Source organism: Purpureocillium lilacinum (assembly GCF_023168085.1).
Source record: "Purpureocillium lilacinum CBS 284.36 DNA, scaffold_2, whole genome shotgun sequence".
Lineage (NCBI taxonomy): Eukaryota > Fungi > Ascomycota > Sordariomycetes > Hypocreales > Ophiocordycipitaceae > Purpureocillium > Purpureocillium lilacinum.
Window position 1 is genome coordinate 6782228 of NW_027072112.1, and position 23330 is coordinate 6805557.

The 23330-nt window shown below is 53.7% G+C and overlaps 3 protein-coding genes across 3 annotated transcripts; 1 reads left to right on the top strand and 2 right to left on the bottom strand.

Annotated features, from left to right (window-relative positions):
* Nucleotides 1–8437: 8437 nt before the first annotated feature.
* PLICBS_003856 (uncharacterized protein) lies at nucleotides 8438–13354 on the bottom strand (the record flags this gene model as incomplete). Its single annotated transcript, XM_065600307.1, has 4 exons — nucleotides 8438–9232; nucleotides 9302–9515; nucleotides 9708–11307; nucleotides 11467–13354. 4 exons carry the CDS (start codon nucleotides 13352–13354, stop codon nucleotides 8438–8440), a joined length of 4497 nt encoding a protein of 1498 aa, XP_065456379.1.
* Nucleotides 13355–14574: 1220 nt separating this feature from the next.
* PLICBS_003857 (uncharacterized protein) lies at nucleotides 14575–16323 on the bottom strand (the record flags this gene model as incomplete). Its single annotated transcript, XM_065600308.1, has 3 exons — nucleotides 14575–15722; nucleotides 15805–16030; nucleotides 16174–16323. The coding sequence occupies 3 exons, from the start codon at nucleotides 16321–16323 to the stop codon at nucleotides 14575–14577; spliced, it is 1524 nt and encodes a 507-aa protein (XP_065456380.1).
* Nucleotides 16324–18536: 2213 nt separating this feature from the next.
* Nucleotides 18537–20147, top strand: PLICBS_003858 (uncharacterized protein; the record flags this gene model as incomplete). Its single annotated transcript, XM_065600309.1, has 1 exon — nucleotides 18537–20147. One exon carries the CDS (start codon nucleotides 18537–18539, stop codon nucleotides 20145–20147), a length of 1611 nt encoding a protein of 536 aa, XP_065456381.1.
* Between the last annotated feature and the right edge of the window lie 3183 nt (nucleotides 20148–23330).

Genomic DNA, 23330 nt, shown 5'->3' on the forward strand with positions numbered 1-23330 from the left:
TTTGACTGTCTGACGTCTGAACTCTCGGTGCGAAATGCGTTAGACTTTCCACTAAGAAATCCATTGTGAGAACTGACCTATGGGTTTAGTCAGTCGAACTCGTTTGCAAATGCAGAAGCCCTGCAAACCCTGACAGAATGTTGGTCGGCTGCTCGAACCCCGAGTGCGAAAACTGGCTGCACTACGAGTGTCTCCTGCACGAGCTCCTTACCCGCGTATACGACGACCTTGGTACGGAGAAGCCGCACTATGCAGCAGAGAGTCCAGAGAAAGCCGTATCAGCTACAAGGGTACTTGCGAGCCCCTGTCCATCAAAACCAGCCACTTCGAAGCTTGCCGAAACGCAGTCGCCTGCAGTCGTCCAGGGAAGCGACGTCTATGATCCAGTCCTGATGGAACAGATCCATGGGCTCGTGCCTGGTTCTACGGGATCTCCACATTCAGGTACAGCACTCCAGGTGTCCACGGAGAATGAATCGGACCCAGCCCTGGTTAGTACAAGATCGTCCAAGGGAATGCGCCATGCCTACGATGGCCTTTTCCAAGCGAGGTTGAATCTGGAGAGTGTCCCAACAGTGTGGGAAATCCGTGATCTGAGGTCGAATGTGCATGGCGGCGATCATACCTGGACCGAAAACGTGAACTGCTTGGTGTGCGGTTCTATCATCCCGTAGATCCCGAAGCCTTCGTTCGGTCGCCAACTAGCTCTATTCATAGCTGTTAATTTGCACTCTCAGAAGGCTTTGTGGGATGGTAAACCGAAACTTACAAAGACAGTGGTAGTGTTCGGCTTGGAGAGAAGATGTCGACGACGAAGCTGCAGTTTCTGGCTGCGCTCAAGCGTGCAGACGACGGCATTAAGCTCGTCTCTGAGCACCCACCCCGCGACTGCACCTCGACAACTCTTGTTGTACAGACCCTTGAAAGATTCTATAATTGCGTCGCGTACATTCCTTGTTCACCCGCTCGCGTGACTTGTGGTTAAAGCTTGCTGGCCATGATGGAAGCCATTGCAGAGAACATAATTTCGCACCAGATCCGTTGCAGTTATGCCGTTCGACCGAGAAACCTGCCGATATAGCAAAATCTGGGAGAAAGCAGGACGAAAGGGCGAATACACCTCGGATTTCCAGTGTCACAAAGGCGGCAAAGCATCTCCGAGCTCTGACGAAGTCATGCAGGTCACGCCGCCACGATAGATCCGAGGCGGCAGATCAGCGCTGCTCGTGCGGTAATACGCTTGCTAAGGTTCTGTTGATAGGATTGTGCCGAATCTGTGTGTAACAGGCCCGCATGATTCTGCCGTGCTGTGGGTTCGTGTCCAGACGGGGCACTGCTGGATGTCGGTCCAGGCTCTCCCGGGACTGGATGCGTCCACTCCGCAACATGCGCCAATGACGGAGCTGACCTTGCATGTACGGGTTCGGCCAGGTCCCGGACATGCCTTCGCGCGAAGCACCGGCCATGGTACGAGATAACGTGCTGCCTCTAATGGGTCGTCGACAGGCGTGTCGGGGGGGTGCATGGGGCGCGCTTAACAGGCTGTCGCATATCTAGCCTGCGCACAGTGGCTGCAGCTGCCTACTAAGGCAGATGCTACTGCCTAAACCGGCAAAGCATTCATTTGTGTGTAAGAGCTGCACGAGAACCGTGCAGCTTCTCGTGGAACTCTTGCTCCTGAGATAATTCTCATCAATTACACGATGCCAACTGTGGTCCCTGTAGGGCCAATTGTCCGACACAGGCACTTGCCACCCGCTGTAGCTAAGGGGCCACAGCTCAAGGTGCACGAAGTGGCTTGGGCCCGCTTCTCCCAGCCACACAACGCTGCCACATCCACGCAACATTTTCCCTTCCACGCAACATTTTCCCTTCCACGCAACATTTTCCCTTCCACGCAACATTTTCCCTTCCACGCAACATTTCCCCTTCCGCGCAACGCTTTCCCTTCCGCGCAACGCTTTCCCTTCCGCGCAACGCTTTCCCTTCCGCGCAACGCTTTCCCTTCCATGCAACGCTTTCCCTTCCATGCAACGCTTTCCCTTCCATGCAACGCTTTCCCAACGCTTTCCCAACGCTTTCCCTTTCGCGCAACTCTCCCCGTCAGCGCAACGCTCACGCAAGGCCCATTCAATCACGCTACTCTCAGCCCTCGGGGTGTAGATGTCTGTCGTAGCGACTTGTCCGCTCATCGACTACTCGCGCTGCTGCAATGTCCGGTTCCTGAACTGATGTGTTGACGCACACAGTTTACAGTACTATACAGCACTTCAAATTATTGTCCTTGCCGGAGCTGTGACAGCCCGCACTTGCTGTAATCTCGTACAATGTTCCATCTCCGGCCAAGTACAGCATAGGGACTTGTGAATGTGGCCGGCTCTGCCGTGGTGTGGGAGGCTGTGAGCAATCGGCCATATCCCGTGCCCTAGGCTCCATAATCCCCGGCCAAGGAGAAGCATGAATCGGCCCCATGCACAATTGTCCGGTAGAGACTTTTCATTCCACACCGGCGTTACCATAGAGCCGGGGCGAGTTGTGGCATTGTGGAAACGCGCGCCCAGTTCTGTATGGACATGGAGTAAGTGGACAGTGAGCCAGACCCAGACGCCGCTTTCTGGGCGTCGTTGAGCGGGACCTCTTGCTACCGTGTCTTTCGGTTCCTGACAAGCAGACCACACCATTGAAGTGTGGCCAGATGTGGTCAATATGGCCCGCGCAGTCAGAAGAAGAATTTGGATATGGGGCTGCATCCAGATGAGGTGGCAGCATGACACTCCGTGTCATGCGTAGAAAGCGTCGTCCAACTCGAGTCATGCTGCTCGCTGATTTGGATTCGCGTATGGTGTGCCAGAGCCTTGTGCTGTGCGACGCTGCGGGTACGCCGTCCAGTTTTCGACATGCAGATTACTCTTTCAAGAGCGTGCGATTGTCCTGTTCTTCACGTGGCAGTTACCCACCTATCGTTGGCTTCTTGTCGCGCCGTTTGCCTGCATCTCACTTCGTCTGCTCTCCCTGACGTGGTCGATTAGTGACGTGAAACATGTAAGTGGATGCGGCGGCCGGGACCCGCTTCGTCCGATGCCTGGACGACTAAGGGCAGTGACGTGCGCCAACCAATTCTCTCCGGGTCGTGTTGGCAGCTATGGTACATGTCGGTTTCTCGACATTGGTACGTAGCGGCAACCAGAACTTGCCGCGCAGATCATTGCGAAGTATGGGAAACCACTTCGTCCAGTTCTTGCGTCGGGTGTGGCAGCTACAGCACATGTCAGCTTCGCAACGTGGTTGCATGGCGACGACCAGTTCTGCCGTGCAGATCATTGCGGAGTGGCGGTGGCCGCATCGTCCGCCATGCAGGGCGCGAAGACGGACAAGGGTGCTGGTTCGTCCAAATCCATCATGTGGACGGCGTCGTCCGGCTCCAGACATCCCGCTCGCTGATGTGGTCTGTGCCGAGACGAAGTCGCAAGGGTTTCTGCCGTCTAAGTGTCGACTATAGCAATGGCGGACATTGTGCAAAGCTTGACAAGCAAGCAGATCACCGTAGCACACGCGGACTTGGCACATTCTTCGGGTGCACGCCACGTCGCGGCTAAAATCGGTTTCCTGACGTTGTCTGGTGGTATCTCCTGCTGCCGCGATCGAGCTGCCGCGTCCGTCGCTTCCTGCCGTCCAGTCTCTGCTTGTCATCGGCTGCTACAGCTTATGTCACGTACTCGACGTCGTTGCGTGGAGGTGTGTCCATTCTATGTAAGACGCTATGGGGCCACAGGGCCTGACTCTGGGTGTGCAGCTCTAGGTCGATAAGCTGCTGCCGCGTCCGATGGTGACCACGCGATTCCGAGGAACACGCATGTGTGGACACAAGTCCAGAGGAGGGCCAGCAACGTCACAATGTTGAGCACTTAGCCGTTACTGTACGTTTGCATTACGGACTTACGGTAGCCACACCATCTTCTTGGCCTGTCCGTGTATCCAATTACAGCTATTGCCACGGCCGGTATGGCCCAAGTACAGTAGAGACGAGAATACGGCGTTCTTCTGATGTGTCCAGAAGCTGGTCTAAGACGGGGTGGTGATGGAGGCAGTCGTATTTGGACTTTGCTTCGCCCATGACGCTTTTGCGGCTCTTACGATCGTAAGAGGCCCAAGGCCAGAATAGTTCGCGGCAACAAGCCGCCATAGTGGCAAATGGATGTGATGGCCCTCGCGGCAAAATCACGCCTGTTGCGGCCACTTGTCCAGCTGGAGAGAATGCAACCGGAAATTTGCAAGGCAAAGGCAGAGACCAGCCTTCTTTTTAGTGGGCAAAGGGTTAAAGATTTGTCGACTAAATTGGGGGTTGGGGTGGAAGGGGAGAAAAAAGAGAAGAAAATAAGGTTGGTTCCTTTGAGATCGGTCAGGGATAGAGCGGCCTGCCGATTTCGGACGCATTTGCTTCCTGGATGGTTGTCGGTGCCGCGTGGGCTTGCGGCAAATCTAGCACTTCCGGTTTCTCGTCCCCGTTAATCTGCATCCAGTCACGGAACTCGTAATCATGGAACGTTTAAGCTTAACCAAACCTAATCACTACTACAGAAAGGGCACGCTATCGCCAGGAGGGCCTGAGTGCGACGCCATGAACCCGCGCAACGTGATTCCGGAAATGATCCAGACTCTTCAGCTTCAAATCCGCCCCCCGACACTTCGGGTGCCTGCAACTAATGAAGCCATTGCGTTCCATCTTTTCCATTGTGACAAGGTGTTCGCGGTCAAAATGATCGTTCATCACCGCTGGCCGACAATAGGCAAATGTCCTCTCGTCCACAGACATGGCTACATCGCCGATACAACGGGGGCACTGTGTCTTTGCCATGAGCAGCGGAAACCTGTTGGGCTTCGGTACTTCGTCCGGGACTAGGCAAGGGATACCGCCCTGGATCTTCTTAACGATGCGCTTGCGTTTAGCCGTTCCTCGCTTCCCAATGAGAGAGACCATAAGCTCGGTGTCAGACAATTGGCTCCACAGGGATCACAGCTGGCATCGTAGTAATTGATGAGAATTATCTTAAAGAGCTAGCTGTAGGTGCACAACAGTGCATCGCTCTTTATATACAAAGGAAAGCTTTGCTTTTGTGGTGCAAATTCTTTGTAGCCGAGGCTGCTAGCACCATGCAATCATGCAGGTGCTCGACCTTAATACCTGCGTTATAGGATCGCGCTTCCGCGAGGCAACTATCGGGCGCGGATTAGTATGCGACATAAGACTGACTCTCTGTGCGACACTCGCGACCTCAATACGCAGCCGCAAGGGGAAAGGCTGCGAAGTAGGAGCTTCATGTCCACCTGTCTCTCCCGCCAATTAATGGTTACCTAGCCTACAGTATTACCGCAGGGGTAGTAGAATCAGATCCGGACGGCGTGGGCGACGGGGCGCTTGCTGTTTCAACGTAAGAAGTGGAAGACGCTGCTGCTGCAGATCCTGTTCATGTGAAGAGAGAAGAAAATTGCGCAATTTCGCTTGAGGCATAGACTGACGCAACTGTAAAGCTGGAACTGGAGGCAAAGCACAGCTGCCATGGATCGAACAAAGTGGTCCGTAAGTAGCTAGCTCACTACCTATCTCAGAGAAATGTCTCCGGGGAGCAAGTAATCATTGCCATCAGCGCCACTGCCGTGGCTGCAAACTCATGTGGCATGATTCCCCACAGCTACAAGTCGTACGCCAAATCTGTCCGAGTCGATCGACAGGATGCCTTGCCCCGTAGTCGCAATCAGATACACAACCCCCCGCTGGGATGGACAGCCACCAACCAACGCGGGCAGCAGGGCCGCACCTGCCACCCATCCCGTGATCTTCTCTTATGTGCATAGTTCAGATCCATGGCCATGAGGGTCAGACGAAGTCAAGCAAAGGTGCAAAATGAGGAGAGTGGCGAACGCCCCGTGGCGGGCCCCAGGGTGGTCATCAATTCCACCTCAATCTCAACCTCAACAATTTTGTTGAAATTGAAGTCACGTGCATCATCAATCCTTTGAGGTTGATGGTCTTAATCTATTACTAGGGCTTTAACGTTGACAACAGGTTGAAATCTGTCTAAAATGTGGCGGTGGTGCAGGGTAGCATCTTGGATTCCTCGGGAAGACGCGGTTGTCCCGACTAGTCGCCGGTACTTCCCGTCGCCACGCGAAAAGCGCCTGTCAGTCTTGTACCTGATACTTAGCTGCCCGGACGCGTCTCTGCTGCTGTCGCGTGTCACTGTGCCCTTATGCCCACGTCCAATCATGGCACGTCGTACCCGTTCCCCTAAAGCTCGCAATGGACGCAAATGCAGGTGTCAAGCGCCGCCGCGCTTCGGACTGCAGTGCTTCTAGCGCCACTCTCGTCGAGCCAAGCCCTGTGCTCAGTCGTTGGGACACTTTCCCATGGAGCAATTTCCCGGGCTTCACGGTTTCTGAACGCGCTGGCCGACAGACTTCGTGGGTCTGGCAGCATGGCTTCGACATTCAAGCACGCGATTCACCCACGACGAGGAAATGGGTTTGCAGGCCTTGCCTCCAGAAGCCGAAGCCCGGGACCAGGGACTTCTCTGCCCTTGGCACACAAAACATCGAGAAGCACCTGTACAAGGAGCACAGACTCGTCTATGTGGGAAATACTGACTGGAATGGAGTATCTTCTCAATCAACTGGAGGACTGGAAAACGTACTTTGATGAACCGGCTGGCGAGGCAATCGAGCAAGACCGAGTTCTTCAGCTCTACGATGGACCAAGCCGGCGGCGGAGGTCTGCGAAAGGCGCCGGGGAACCATCAATGGACCATCTGCCACTCCATACAAGAGCCGACTTCATGCCGTCCCGATCCGACTGACTTGCCTCACGGAGCGAGGACTCGAGATGTTACATTCGTCTTTCCACAACCAACGCTTGGCAGAAGCTAAATGAGTATTTTACCAAACTAGGCAGTTCGCCGTTGTTTGTTGCTGCGGTAATCTTCACCCAGGACGCAGCTTTCGCTGGCTCGACGATCGCTGGAGTAGCGAAGAGCAACAGGACTGGCTTCGTGAAACAAAGGGTGGCCTGGAGAGGTTTTGGACGGCCTGGTATCGCGACAACAACGCAGTCCCTGGCTCGTACCATCCACCGGATTACCGAGTGGTCCCATGCCGCACCGACTACAGCGCTGGGTGATTCTATACGCTGTGGCCTTCGTGTCGTGCCCATGTGCCGCCCTGACGCCGCGCAGCGGAGGCTTGCGTGGCATAATCACCTCTCCCAGCAACGTCTCGGATCTCCTCCAGTAGATTCTTCCCCAAATCCGTCTCTCCTAGAGTGACCTTATCAGATATTCGGAAGTGGGCGGGCCAGCGTGGCACACTCCACCGTACGGCGTACCAGCAGCAAGGTAAATACCACGCTCTGCTTTTTGTGTCATCGAAAAAGGCCGGCTCCGACAGAGGGAGAAGAGAAGGTGTCACGCCCCAGTACCCCAATGGTCTGACCCAATATTCACAAGTGTGCCCCCAGGACGCCCGACCCACACACCGCGGGTTGGAAGCGGAATTCTCGTTCTCCAAGTTGAACTCGTAACTCTCGAAGCATGTCCCAAGGCAATGCGGAGGGGGATGCGGCCCACCGCAGGAAGTAACATTTGTTACACAAGCGATGCTCCTTAAGAGAAACGCAGTCTGCATGAGTACAGCACGAGCAGGATCCAGATGCCGCCTCCTCAGACGTGGAAAGAGTTGGAGGCCGCATTTCGACTTCTGTGGACCCAGAGGCTACCCGGCAAAGCCCGCATCGTTCAGCCGTGCTGGTGGAGAGGGTGCAAGCAGTCAAGTGACTGCAGAAAACAAGTGGACCGCTCCCAAGTACACGTGTGGCAAGGGTCAATCCTGCATTTCCGCAAACAAGTTATCCGTCTTCGCCATTGCCCTCGCTCTCTTCGCGCTCGGCACATGTCGGGCCCAGAAGCGGGCAAAATCCCTACCCAGCGGAGCTAGAAGCGATTGAGACAGCGCTCAGATCTATACCTGATGGAGGTAGTGGTATGTGGACATCGGCTCGCCCATGGCGCCTTTGCGGCTCTTCAAATTGTAAGAGACGCAGGGCCAGAATGGTTCAAGGCGACAAGCCGCCATACCGGCGAATGGATGCGATGCCCCGCGCGGCACGATCACGTCTGTCGCGGCCAGTTGTCCAGTTGGAGAGATTTGCAACGGCAATGGCCATGAAAGGCAGAAACCAGCCTTCTGTCCCATCGTAGGCAAAGGGCGAGTTAGTTCCGAGTAACCGTCTTGTCACCGACATGTTCTATTGAACCATTGACATGTCGCGGATCGAAGAGGTCAGGATAGTCAGGTCACCGTGGGAGCCATCCGCACTATGTCTATTGCAGGACGATGGACCGCGAAGCTTGAAGAATATACCCTTTAATTAAGAATGGATACGCGCTCATTACTGGGATCTCTGGTGTCTTCCGACAACCGTTAGGAACAACTCGTCCAGTGTCGCCGGGCTTACGCTGTAGTATTGCACGCCCAGGCTCGCCTTGTGCTCCTCAAGCAGCACAACAAGCCGCCCAATGGCACCGCTCATATTAGCTGTGGGTAGATCTGTCGACTGGATTTCCTCGTTCCTGCCTTCTGGTACTTTTGCAGGGGGCTGATGTCCAGAATTGGACGACGCGGCACTGACATCCTTGACCGAAACCGAGAAGCGCACCTGCCCATGGTATGTTTCCGTCTCAAGGGCGGCAGAGGGGATGTACTTCGCGATCCATGTGGCGATGTGTTGCATTTCAGCGTCCGGTGTCCGTGGCGCAGAGACAGAGACGAGATGGACGTGAAGGGTATCGCCAAACTGGTGGCGGAGGTCATCCAGGGGCCCAAGAGCCAGCATTCGGCAGGCAAGTATTCCGACACGACTCGCAAGGGCTTCCGCCTCCTCCATATTATGGGTAGTTAGGAGAACAGACCGCTGATTGGCGGCTTCAGCAAGAATTGTCCACAAGATCCGCCTAGATGTTGCGTCAAGGCCAGAAGACGGCTCATCGAGGAGAACGACGGCCGGGTTGCCGACCATGGTGATTCCCAAACTCAGCTTGCGCTTATTACCACCAGACAGCAGGTGCCCCAATCGAGATTCGAATTCCTCGAGATCGACCATCCGTAGTATAGCCGAGACATTATGTTCCACGTCAGAAACTCCTCGCACGCGGGCGTAGAACTCGAGATGTTCCCGTACGGTCATCTGATCCAAAGCATCAGTCTGCGGACAAACTCCGAGGCGAGTCCTTGTAGTCGCTAAAGTTTCATTCACCGATCCTCCCTCAATAAAGACGTCGCCGCCGTTGTAGTCAGGCTTGAGGTCACCACGGATGAGGGAAAGAGTTGTCGATTTGCCAGCGCCGTTAGGCCCTAGTAGAACAAAAACTTCGCCACGCTTGACGCCAAAAGTAACATTGTCGATTGCAGCATCCTTACCAAAGGATTTGGTTAGATGCATGACGCGTAAGCCATCCTCTCGGGCACCGCTAGCCGTAGCATCTGTCAACTTGTTCGCCCTCTCTTCATCCCGATTTTTGTGTGCAACCGCAACTCGTCGCTGGCGTCTGCACCTCAGGGGTCTACAACTAGACGAGCGCATGGAGCCACTGTCGACCCAGACCAAAAGCCCAAACAGGGCAATGCACTGGATTATGAGATACACGACTGGGCCACCGTACATGACGAAATCGCCGGGGTTTTGCGAAATGTCGTGGCCGTCGCAGGCTGTAGCAAAGAGGTTCGTTGAGATGAAGAGTGCCCGTGCTGCCGAGCCGATCGGTGCCAGTGCTGAGATGACGAAGTGGCACATAAGCAGAACCGAATCGATCCTGTCGACTTTGACGTATGCGATGACGCAAAGATGCGATGTGAGGTACGCTAGAAATACCAACCCCTGATAGGCAACCGCCCAGGCAAACGTTGCGAGCGGCGTCTTCGCAAAACCGGAGACCAAATAGGCGAGTAGAGCTGCGGCAACGCCATACAAGAAGAACACAACAAAGGTGTATTCGAGATGATACCAGATGCCTGACAGGGAAGACCATAAGCATGCCACCGTAGCAGACGCCATCGCGACGGTGATGCAGTCAAAGATAAGGTATGCCGTCCAGAGCGGAAACGGACGCACGCCGTTCGAGTACTGTAAAGTACGAACGAGCGTTCGCCTCTCAGTGCTGGGATATAAGCCGAACAAAGCTGGATAGCAGGCAAGCGCCACGCTCATGTAAATAACGAGTTTGAGGGCGTCTCCGATGGCGGGATTTAAAGGAATGTCAAATGGTGACCAAGCAGTAGCGATGGTGGTGTTGCTCAAGAGCGTGTCAAGGGTCTGCTGGGCCATAAGACAACTGGAGACAAACATGTTCGCAACCCAAGCGACAGTGGGCGCATTGGTATCATCGCCCAACCAGAGACCCATGATGATATTGGTGCGGTTGTCCCGGATGTGCTGCTGAAACTCGGCGTAAGTGTTGACAAAGTGCAGATTGTTTATAGCGCCACTCCCTATGGTAATGCCAGCCGCCTCCAAGTCAGCAAAGGTTGGCGCGAAATGTCCGCGTATGTCTGACGGTTTGAGGCGCGTCAGCGGACCAACCAGGACGGAAATATCGTGATTGTTTTCGATCCAGCTAAAGGGATCCTCCGTGCCCCAGGACGACAACTGCTCGGACGCCGAGCAGCCAGTTCGCCCCTTACCCCTCACATACAGCGAGGTGAAGGCAGCAGCGACGATGGGCAGGGAAAGGGCAACGAAAAATAAAAGAAGATTCGTCTTGAATACGGTGATCCTTTTCCTGAATAGAATGCTGATCTGCTTCATGTTGCCAATGGGTTTGCCCTCGGTCAGCTTTATGCCTTGGTCGCCGGGTTTATGCGTCGAGACCTCTCCCTCGGCGACCTGCTCTGCGATGAGTGTTCTCGTAGCTCTCGTGTCGGCGCACAGGATAGGATTCCCCTTCTTTCTCTCTCCAGCCAGTTCCAAAAAGACATCCTCTAGTGTGGGCCCGGATAACCGAAAACTGTTGATACCGGCGGATTCAAGCCGTTGAATTGCCCGTGCAACCAATTTCGAATTGGGTGCGAAGTAGGTCGTGGATTCCGCAGTAGCTGTCCTTACGACCCCCTTAATAGCGGGGGGTCTGATGCTGCCGGAGTGCTTGTGGACGCGCACTTTATACCCACCCCCAAATTTAGTCTTGAGCTGAGCTGACGAGCCCTCGGCACGGAGCGTGCCTTTGTCCAAGATAAGGATACTATCGGCAAGTAAGTCAGCTTCGTCTAAGAAGTGTGTGGTCAGTATTAGCGTCCTTTTGCCACGCTCTGCCAGGAGAATGTCCCAAACTTTCCGACGAGACACAGGGTCCAACCCGCTGCTGACTTCATCCACACAACAAACAGTGCTGCCTCCGGCCAGCATCATACCCAATTGGAGCTTACGCTTCTGGCCACCAGAGAGTGTCTTTGCCCGGCATTTTCGTTTTGAGAAGAGGTCGATGGCCTTGGTCAACTCGGTGATGTATGTCCCCGAGTCTCTGTTTTCTGGGGCTTTCAAGCTGTTGAAGATGGTCAAGTGCTCCTCCACATTGAGTTCGTCCCACAAAACGTTGTTTTGTGGGGCGATACCCAACCCACCAGTGCCATCTATCGAGATGGATCCGCTAGTCAATTGATGCAAGCCTGCAATGGCATCGAGCGTAGTGCTCTTGCCACTACCGTTGGCACCAAGAAGAGCAACAATCTCGCCCCTAGCTGCCTTGAAGCTCAGCCTGTCGACTGCCACGACCGGTTGAGCCCATTCACCGGTCATACCAAAATTCGTGCAAAGCTTTGACAAGGGGCTGGGTTCGTAGATTTTGGTAACGTTTACCAAACTAACCGCATGCTCCTCGAGGCTCCGTTCATTCCTTCGACTCATGTGCATCTTCCGACTTTTGAAGGCCGTGCCGTAACAGCGCCTTTCATTCCATACAGCAAGGACGAGGTACACGAAAATTTGTATAACCAAGAGCAGCCACAACACGATCCCTGGGATCTCCCAAGAACTGCCTGGAGGTGGTTCGAGCAGGCCGGCACCCGTGTGCTCTTTCTCAAACCGTGCCATGAGCGTGATGAAATAGACATAGTTGCATGGCGGGAAAAGAACTGATAGAGTGGCAACTAGGCCCGTATTTGGCGCGGCCAGTGACTGAGCCAAGACGGCAAGCAATAGGGTGGCGAGAATGGTTATGATACCGCTCAGGCGTGCTTTTCGAAAGAAAGTTGCCATAAAAATGGAGAACGAGGTGAATCCAAAACCAGCGAGAATGTGAAATGTCAAAACAATGCCGCAGCTCGTGTTGACGAAAATGCCCCATTGGAGAATGATGGAACCCACGATCCATGCCGGTGCATATACCGCAGAAAAGGAGAGTTTATAGGCGACAATGCGTGCCATAGGGCCCATCCACGGGTGCGGGACCGGCATCATGACGTCTATGAGCTGGGATATACCGCTCTCACGTTCAGCGGCAATGAAGCCAGGGACGTGGTAGGTGATCCAAATGACCGTAGTGGTGAAACAAACGCCCATGAAGTTGATAATCTTGTTATGAAATAGCTCGCGGACCTTGCGGCTCCGTTCCTCCTGGGTCTGACTTGTAAAGGGCATCTCCTTATTGCGTGCCAGGGGATCAGCGTTATTCCCGTTCAGGCTGGCAATAACGGTATCGACAGCTCGCTGCAGGGGAAGCAAATATATCTCCTCCATATTGGAGGAGCTGCGAACGTTTATCTTGATGGTGCTCTCCCACATGGCAGCGTCGGTCCGGATGGTGTAATTCCAGATACCGCCATGCCCTTCTGTTGGCGAAGAGTTCATCACCAGCGCGCCGTAGCAGTTCGTCACCCCACGCAACGTGCTTGGACATTCAGTGTACAGCTCGTCCTCGCGGTCCAGCCTCGAGATTGTCAGGGGTGGGCCGTAGTCGCTTGCCTGGCGGGCAATGGCATCAAGAACCGCTTCGATGTTGCCTCCATAAAAGCCGTTATTGATCAAGACTATCTTGCTCCTGCTACTCCCGCTTGCCTCGTCAAATGCCTGAGCCAGAGTGCGAACGTCATGAGCTGTGCCGATGCCGAACTTGGCCGGCGGCACAAACAAATCCTTCGCAAAACTGAAGAAGGACGACAGAAGGATGGGCAGCACTAGAGCCGAGGAGACAACAAGCATTCGATTGCGACACAGTACCGCCCGGAAATTTTTGGACATCAGCGTCCCGATCTGGCCGATATACCTGTTGAGGCCTGGCGCCTCGGAGCTGTTGTTTTGCCGATTGCTGACGGGCATGATGCATGCGTGGTGACTGTCTGCCGCTGAAGGCTGCATACGCGTCCTTGTTCTAACTTTCCTTGTGCACATGTAATGCTTGTGGACGATTATTAGTCGAAATAGTTATTAGGAAGAAGTTGATGTTGCGCCGTGCAGCTGTCTCCAGGTTCGCAGAGCTGGGCTGGGTGCCCTGCCCGATGTTGCCTGCTCCGCTGTTACGAGTTTAAGTTAACAGCGAAGCTAACTTGGGGTCGAAGGTGGTATCCGGAGCGAATAGGGAGAAGATAACGAAAGGACACGGCCCTGTGCTTGGAGCGGCAGGAGAGGGAGGACACCCGTCGAAGTGATATTCTCTGGAGATTCCGCGCCACGAGGACCTGGGGTGTCAGTAGACGCGCCGCAGTTGTCAAACTGAAGAGAACGGCCAGCGCTAAAACACCCTTGCGGGCGCCCAACGAGCTATACATGATCCTTTGCAGAGCGAGGACCATAAGGTGCACGGGCCGAATAATATCCGAGCAGAGACATGCTGATGTCGTTCCTTTTGGCTACTCGAGTTTGACGATGGGACTAGCAGTGCTCGACTGCAGTCTCAGGTAGCAGAACGGCTGAGCCAGTGACATCACGTCCCAGACATTTTGCCCGCCGGCACAAAATGTCTCAGGTGAGCATTGCTTTCCCCTATTGTTGTCTCAGATGGCTTGATTGTTTTCGTCACATATCAATATTATTTTTACGCGGGGTCTCAAACCCCACGACGTGTGTTCCCTATCAGGTTGTATTGCCTTGCAGTAGCCGTACTGTCAGACAACCACTAAGCCACAGCAAAAGTGTAGGCCCACACCTCGTGTGGAATAATAGCGCCCTATACGTTGTGCGACACGTACACATCCCACCAGGACGCTGCCGAGCAGGAAAAGTTTTGTACGCGCAAGTGAACTTCGTGGGAATCTTGTTGGAAACTATGCATCTTGTGCTGCTCTAACTCCGGCGGTTATTATCGTGCCACCTCCAGGGAGGTCGCAACAGGTCACGGATGTCAGTGGCGGGGATCATATGATAGCGCAAGCCAGCGAGAGCTATGTTCGTTTCTTTCTTCTCTTCGTCGTACTGTGTTTGGTGCGTAATGAGGGAACAGTAGCAGTGGAACTTCTCTGCGCTGGTAAACGTCGATGCAGACAGACATTTGCCTGCATCAAGACAAAGCCATGGAAAGAGCCAGACCCTGCACGACATATTTATGCCATGCTACCTGGCAAGGCAGGCTTCTGTTGCTGCCGGGAAGCCTTCTTGCTGACTGAGTATACCAAGTCCACGGTCCAGAAGTGGGTTGTCGCTGCCTGCGCGCACGGAATAGCACCATACAGAGGCGCGACCAATGGCACCAAGGCATAGTCGACGAGGTTCTTTCTGATCGATCGCTGCGAAAAGTACATTTCGTCCGCCAGCCCAGCGTAAGTCATCGCTCTTTTGCGCGTCATCACGCATAGCCGGTGGAAACCTTCATACAGAAATATGTAGTAACCTACCTCCAAGAAGCCCAGCATGCGTAGAACACTGCAAAGAGAAAAAATTCGCCTCAAGCCATTGGAATACTGCATGTCCGCAGACACCCAGTCATACAACGCCAGCGTGAGAACCAGGATTGTCATGTGCACAGGAAGGAAGTGCGCCTCGAAGAGCCGATGGAACAGATAGATGAGGTTCTCCCAATGCGGCCCCTTGACCGTGGCATGGGTAATGTCCGAGAAATTGCCGGTCTCGTCGGGAAGTTGGGTGTTGCCATTATGCAGCCGACCGTTCGGGAAGCAGCAGTTCGGATTGACAGCAACATTCTTGTGGAGGGGGTAAAATGCTCTCGTAGTGTGCTGGCGCTCTCGCCACATTTTGACGGCTTGTCGGAGAGCGAAGCCGACATCGAGAGCACCCCACATGTGTCGAAGCGCTTGGTTGTATCGGGCCCGCATGTCGATGATGGTACCCCGAATGCCGCCTTTGCCGCCGCCAGTTACGTTGCTCTGGCTGACAGGGCTAAGCACAGTGCGGCAGGTGAGGTTCCCATTAAGAGCAAAGAAACACTTCAGATACATGTGAAGGTCCTCGCCAATCGCTTCAGCATCGCCATCCCAGCCACCGACACGGTCGATCAGCTCCAGCGGCAGGGAATAAACTGACGTCGGCGGAGCCGTTGCCGAACTTCTGTGTAGGCCAGAGATGCCCGCGGCGCTCCACAGAATGTCAGCGACTCGGACAATGGCGGGCACGTTGTGGGCGTTGCGATCAAAGATAATGGGAACAGAGTACAAGGTCGTATTCGCCGTCGCTGAGTGAGACAAATGCATTTTAGTGATTTTGGTGAAGTATGAAGGCAACAGATGACTGTCGGCTGTGACTGGGTTAGCAAACGTCACTGCGATGCGAAATTGTCTGCGCACGACGGTGCATAATGAAGGTGAGATTTATCATACCGTCAATTCCAGTGACAATTACGCTCTTTCGAGTTTCCGTCGAGTACTTGGCACTGAGATACCTGGCCGCCCATCCTATATTGCTCCCCTTGCCTGCGGCTTCGCCGGGAATGTCGGCGGGGTGCACCGTATAGTCAATCGAGCGGAACCTCGTGGCGAACATTTGGATGAGACTCAGAGCTTTTGTTTCGCTGTTGACTTCACGTTGTTCCATCGCGAGAAAGACCTAGTGATCCAATGCGCATTAGCAAAGGCCAGTTCAACTGCAACAGTGACGCAAACGGCTCCGCCTCGACTCCCAATTTCACTAATTTAAAGGTCTTTGTCGGGCAGCTTCTCGTACGTCATATAGTTGTGGTAGATACTCACATCGTACGAGCAATATGCCTGCGGGTGGAAAGCAAGAACCGCAAGTGTCTCCTTTATGGTATCTATTTCCTCCATGTAGTTGGGAATGACAATAGCGTGAATGACTGAAACCTCTGCGATGTCCGTGCCGTCGGAATTGGCTTCACCCATGCACAATGGATCGCGCTTATTGACCCCCAGAGTCTTTATGTAGCGACTTGAGCTGGATACAATGCGCCGGCGACCGCTGACTGGCCCGGGACTCCGGAACTCCTCGCCTTGTGCAGATTGCTTCAGGTGCAATGTTATGTCCCGAACTGCCCAGCATGCGCGGAGTGGAAAGATGCAAACAAGGAAGTGGATTAGAAGACAATAGTATGCGAAGGCGAGAGTCCAAGTTTCAGTGTAAGACGTAGATGAGCGTGAGATTGTGGTGCCTTTCTCGCCAAAATGCTCGAGGTTGGGGCCATGTCCGCCGCAAGGCAACTCCCGCGTGATAACCCAGTAGCAAAGAAGCAGTAAACCCACAACACTTAAGCCGGTGGCCCGACGGGCACACCACATAAACAGGTGCATCGTCTCGACAACTGTTGACGCGTGTTTGATGCAGTGAATATCCAAAAGATGCCAGTTAGTTCGTGACATCGCCCGAGAGGAAGGGCTGACGCAATGAGGAGCACACCAGGCTCTACAGTGCGGAGCGGGAGAGTCGTTTGGGAGAAAAGTGTTGTCTGCATGGTACGGGACCTGAGCTCCAGACAGTAAAACTAAGGGCATCTATTTAAGACCGATGAGCATCAGCTCATTTTCCAAGCAAAGGAAATCCCCGCGCTCTCCTTGCAAAAATTGCGCAAGAGCAGTTAGCCTCGGCCGTGTAGTTAAAATGAACGCGAACGGGAAATGGTTACTTTGGCTGAGACAGATAAAATGAACGGGACGCTTGCCAGGGCTCCTTCCTGCGAGTGCATCACATCATGTGAAAGTAGTGCTTGCTTCTGTAGCCGCTGATCGCCTACGCTAGCGATGGATCTTCACGCCCGCACGAGCAGCATTTTTTTTTCCAGATATGTCTGAGCGCCAGACACAGTTTCGGGTCGAACAAAGTAAGTTGAGACACGACGGGTTCCGGAGTCGGGCATGATCTGGAGCGCTCGAACTTGGGAAGCTAGTCCCTCTTACGGCGAGTCAGTCCAGCCTGCGACCTGAATGGAACGCCAAAACTGACGTGATCAAGGTAAATGAAGGAATCTGCTTAATAAGCTATAAGCTTGGGTAGTCTCCTGTTTCCTACAGTAAAGCCGTTAGCTTGGTGGGCTTGCCATAAGATTTCTTGAGGGTGGTCAATATCCTTCTCGTTTGATTCAAAACGTCTACGGCACAATATTGCGAGACTACATTTTGTTTTCCACAAGTATTGGCTGACCGTGGTCCTTCTGGCAACTCTCGATTTGCGAAACATGGTTAACTTAGGGCGGCGAATCTCCCCTTTACAAGGCGTCATCAGCCCATTTGATGGCAGGACTCGGTCTTTCAGTCTTGTCGGCATCAATCGCATACGTGCCATGCGTCGGCTTGTTTTGGCCCTTATATCAAGGTTTGCTAACCGACACTTCGTCTTCGCTTTCGTGGTCGTGTCCGTCCTCAGCGCCAAGGTCATCCACATATACAGCCACCTCTCCGCGCTGCCGATTGTTCCGCTGCTGTTGTGGGGATACTCATTCTTCGCTCAAGACATGATGCTGCTAGTCGCCGTCCGCTTTGTCCTTGATGGGCCAATTATTGCTGGCGCCGGAGGTAGCTGGCTGCGGTCTGTTGCGAGGGGCCTGGCAATGGCCGCTGTTGTGTATGTTGCTGTTCTAGCCACCGTCAATGTTTCCTTCTTTGCCGCCGCAGGATCTGAGATACACTGGCGCGACTTCGCCTTTGCCGGGAACGCATCGTCACGCGAGCTTTTGCTAACAGGGATTGGGACTTTTGCATTGGTGCTATACGCTTTCACCATTCTAGCCTGGGCCTTTCAGGACGGTGCTTTCCGGGTGGCGGGTATTGCCACAGATCGGCTGAAATTAGCGATAACCAGTCACAACGCGGCTCCGTCACTGCCGGGCAGATGCTTCGGGGTCTCGAGATACGATATTGGAAAGTGCGAGGCTATTGTTGGCTTTGCATTGTTAGCCCAACTGGTCCTGTATATCGTGCGACCGAAGCAGCTGGTGTCACTGACCTTCATGTCGTGGACGCCAGCGCTGCTTCCCCTTGTGGATTTCAACAGGTCGCCAAATCTGGAGAGAATTCTTCCACTTTATGGTTCCGGGATTAATTACACCTGGGATAATCGAACGGCACTCGACGAACCGATCGTTCTTTCCTGGCTTCCTGAGAACATGGTGCTCAAGGGTTTCGAAGACTGGTATTCCGGCAGGAAGCATTATAGTGCGGCCGCAGATCCGCTTAAAGTTTCAAATACGGATGCAGACCCGCTCCCTCTTCTGCGCAACAAGCTTGAGGACGTACCTATACGGCACATAATGCTCATCCTGCTCGAAAGCACTAGGAAAGACGTCTTTCCCGTTAAGAAAGGTGGTCTCATTTGGGAACGTTTTGCAAGCACGTTCAAAAACAAAACATTGCCAGAGGAAGCGCGTCGCAGATTAGAGACGCTAAACCCATATGCTAGACTTCTTACCGGCGACTACGACGACGGCTTCGAACATGATCCAAAGATGAAACAGCGTCGTGGTGGCCTAAATTTCAACGACGCCTATACGACTGGAACATATACGATCAAGAGTATGGTGGGCACACTCTGTGGAGTTATGCCCCTTGTCGCCGATTTCAACAAGGAGTACGCGCACCATATTTACCAACCATGTTTGCCTCAGATCCTAGAGGCATTTAGCACCCTCGACAGCGAAAATGACACCAACAACTTCTCGTCGTATCGGTGGCGGTCTTCGTTCTTCGAATCAGTTATGCTATCCTTCGACAAGCTGGAAATCCTCACAGCTGCCATGGGATTCCCGGACGAGAACATTATTTCGAAGGAGTACTTGAGAGGGGAGTCGGCCAAGTTTGGCACCGTCCATTTACCTGACATCAACTATTTCGGTATGCCTGAAGCCTGCCTCGAGGACTACATCCGAGACGCCTTTTCTGCGGCCAAACACAACAAGGAACGGGTGTTTCTTACGCATCTTACAAGCACGAGCCACCACCCCTTTGCGATGCCAGCTCACGAGACATATGTCCCACTGTCAGAGGCGCTGGATGATCTGTCGCATTACGTTAATGCTATAGGCTATGATGACCGTTGGCTGGGGAAAATTTTCGATATCCTGGACCGGGAGGGCGTTTCTAATGAGACGCTCCTTGTGCTCGCAGGAGACCACGGATTATCCATACCCGAAAGCGGCATGCCTGCCTCGTACTACAATCCCAATGTTGGCAACAATCACATCCCGCTAGTGATATCCCACCCCAAGTTACCGGCTATCAACGTCGACGATGCCGTGTCATCTTTGCAGGTACTGCCGACAATCCTGGACTTGCTGGTGGAAACGAATTCGCTATCCCCGTCCGCGAGCAGCGCGGCGAGAGACCTTATCAGCAACTATGAAGGTCAGTCCCTTTTGCGGCCTCTTCGCAGTATTCACGATGGCATCACCAGCAGCGCACAGGTTATAGGACACTGGCAATTCACGGTCATCAACCCAGGCTCCGCCATGCTCGGAGTCCGCGACGGGCGCTCGCCATATCGGGACTGGCGACTCGTCGTTCCTATTGTCAAGAATATCGAGTGGCGCTTTACGAGCTTGGACTTGGATCCTACCGAGGAGCATCCCACTACTGGGTTCGATTATGTTTTCTTCTTGCGCAGCGTGGAGAAAAAACATGGTATCAACGCGGCGAGGTGGGCAGAAGAGGGGGCGTTTTTGGCGCGCTGGTGGGTGGAGGATAATAGGAGGAGGTGGCGTTATGGACAATACGCTGATTGACCGTGACTGAGAACGCATTCGCTGTTCCGTTGTAGTTACTATGGAGAGCAGAAATTGACTGGAGTCGGCAAATGCTTTAATGCCGGCGATTCCCCCAGTAACCCAATATAGGTATCTGTCCGGAACTAGACGCGTTCTCTCGCATTTACTACGGGGCGATGCGGAAGCAACTTGCTTGTCCCAAAAGCAGGAGTACCCCGTGGATGTGGGTCCATTCCTACATTTGCTAGCCGGCTACAGTCACCGATTGTAAGTACTGTGCAAATGGCCCGATGTAGCGCACCTTCCGTCCAGTATGTCTTGGAGATAGTATGTCAGTGTGTGTAGTCCCCTGGCAGGGTTCCACTCCACTAGCTCCAATCTCTCATGTGGTGTCCTGTGCTGGGATAAGGCTGACTCTCCCCCTGTGGATCGTAATGCCGGGATGACCATCCGATTGCTCTGCACATTTAAGGGAAGATTGAAGCATAAATTCACCACCTGACACTTGAGCCCTCTATATCTGTGTCACACCGCTGGCAGTGAAGCTGCGCGAAAGGCCTCCAGGAAGAGTGGACGACAATCGGCCATGCTGCTCCGCATTTACCCTTTCCGGAGGCGTGGCCTGGTGACCATTTTGCTCTCATTCACCGCCCTATTCCTACTCGTCGCGTTCTTCTGTCACGCGCCTGGCTCGAGCGACCACGACTTACCATTGCTGAGCTGGGCTTCGACATCCGGCTATCCGATTTGCAATTATGAGATCAGCTCGTCCCCGTCTGCTTGCTCACGGCGCCTTCCTGTAACCACGAACCAGCCGAGTACAGGCTTTGCAATAGCTTTGTCTCCGCAAGAGCTTCTTTGTCGCCCGTTGAACATCAGCAGCATCGAAATTCCAAAACTCTTTCACCAGAGCTGGAAGTCGGGCGAGCTTCCCGCTAAATTTAAACGATGGAGCAACTCCTGCCGCACGAAGCACCCCAACTGGGAGTGGGTGCTGTGGACGGATGAGGATAATTACCACCTCGTCCATACCTACTTTCCCTGGCTCGAAGAGACATATGCCGCCCTACCAGGACCAATATATAAAGCCGATTTCGCTAGGAATTTATACATGTACATGTTTGGGGGGTAAGTTATCTGCGGACATGCCACAAAATGCCTACTCAGTCCTGATGTCCGAAGGCTTGAGGACTTATGGCAGCGCTCTAACATTGTTACAGTGTCTACGCGGACCTCGATACGGAGTGTTTGCACTCCACAACCGAGGCATTGAAGTCGTATCGCATTCCCGTACTTGATGAAACGAATGCAACGTTTCACGACGAGGTCCTAGAGGAGCATAGGCCCATTGCACTGTTCGGCCGCATGGGCTCTGACTGGACCTTCGAGCACAGCATACCTAACGCGTGGATGGCTGCATCGCCGAGACACCCTTTCTTCCTCCTGCCACTTCAGTCCGCCAAAGCTGGAATACGGAATAGTAGACATATGCTGCATCGACTATGGCATGGTTTTCCCTCAGCAGAATATCTCACCGGCCCCGTAGCATTACGGGAGAGCATCCTGCGATGGAAGTTGCTGGCCGAAGTGGTGCAAGAAGTCGTCCTGCTTCCGGCCAATCTTGTTTATCCATTCGACTGGCAGAAAAGCGAACTACGAGCCGTGTGCTCTGCGACTGAGGATACTTTCAGTGAGCAGCTCTGTAAGGAGACCCTGGAAGTGAAGCAAAAGGCCAGCATGGCTATAACATACTGGAGTCATACGCACAGTGGCACTGGTTCGAATGCGAGGAACATTGAGCAAATTAGTCACTAGGACCAGGGCAATTGCTACACAAGCATGGCAATGACACAGGCATGAGTTCTACAGCAGGCAAAACATTTCAACAATTCAATACTTGGCCTTATCTGATTTCCGCACCCGAGCGACAGCATCCAGCGTTGCCTTAAATTCTGCATTCTTGCCCCCTCGAGTGCTATTTGAGGCAATGTTGATGGTGGTCGGAGGGACTCCAGTTGTTGGATTCCCACCTTCTGCAATCGGACTGTCCGAGCCCGCAAACCGCGCGATTATAGCTGCTTCATCTACATTATCCTGCCTCAGAACTGGAGTAACAAGTGCCTTATCCAATATCCTGGGCCGGCCCACCGAACGGCGCTGGCCTTGGAGTCGACAATTGGCCATCTCGGTTGGGAGACTCGCTGTCCACCGGAGCTACAACCTCTTAGGGTCCTAGGTACGCTTCTACACTGGCATAAAATCGGCGTGGGGAACACGCACATTAATTAAAAGGGAGCACAGAAATTATTTCACAGCATTTATCACGGCAATGGGAGCAAAATATTCGTCCATTGTACAAAGACAGAGCCGACAGTGTCACGGCGACTGATGCTAATGCTATTTATTGCGCCCGGAGGGAGTCTCCTAGAGGGCCACTGCGCTACGCTATTTACGGTTCAGCTCCTCAAGCCCCACGGATGTTGCTCTTTCGGTGCCAGTCTTTCCAAATGGCAATGACTATGGGCGCCGCGTTATTGGCGCCGTGTGACTGGTGCTCCCAAACAGGCAATTCGGCCCCACTAGCCTTCCACCTGATGGCTGCGCATTCCTCAGTCTCCCATCCATTGGATCTTGTAGGAGCAAGGCCAATGTCGCCTGGGAACGCCGGATGATTGAACCGAGCTTCGCGGGAATCTAGCTTCGGGCATGTCAGTGCCTTCACCTACGACTTCTGCACGATACATGGAACGAGGTCCTTTCCCGCTGCGTAGGGGTCGACGGGCGCAAGAGTAGTGTTGTTTGTGCGGCCTTGCCTTGTGACATGCACCGTGTGCACTTGACGGACGAGTTGAGACACGCACACCCAGAAGTGCAACAATAGTAGATACTATTTGAACCGGCTATCCAGTGCACCCGAGACCAGCCCATCCGAGACCAGCCTATCCGAATCCAGCCCAATGCCAGCCCAGTCCGACAAGATCACTGCTCTCGAGGTTGGCGGACGGACGGAACCCAGGATCGGAAGTGAGATTGAGGATGGCAGAGGCGGCTGCATCAGTGTGGCCAAAGGATAGGACATGGCGTAGGACATCTGGCCAACGTAGGGTGGCTGCTCAAAATGAGAGGATAAACAAGGCCCTGGCTGAGCCGGCGCGTGCGGAGAGGCCGTTATGGGTTGCGTTGAACCAGTCCATACTCTCT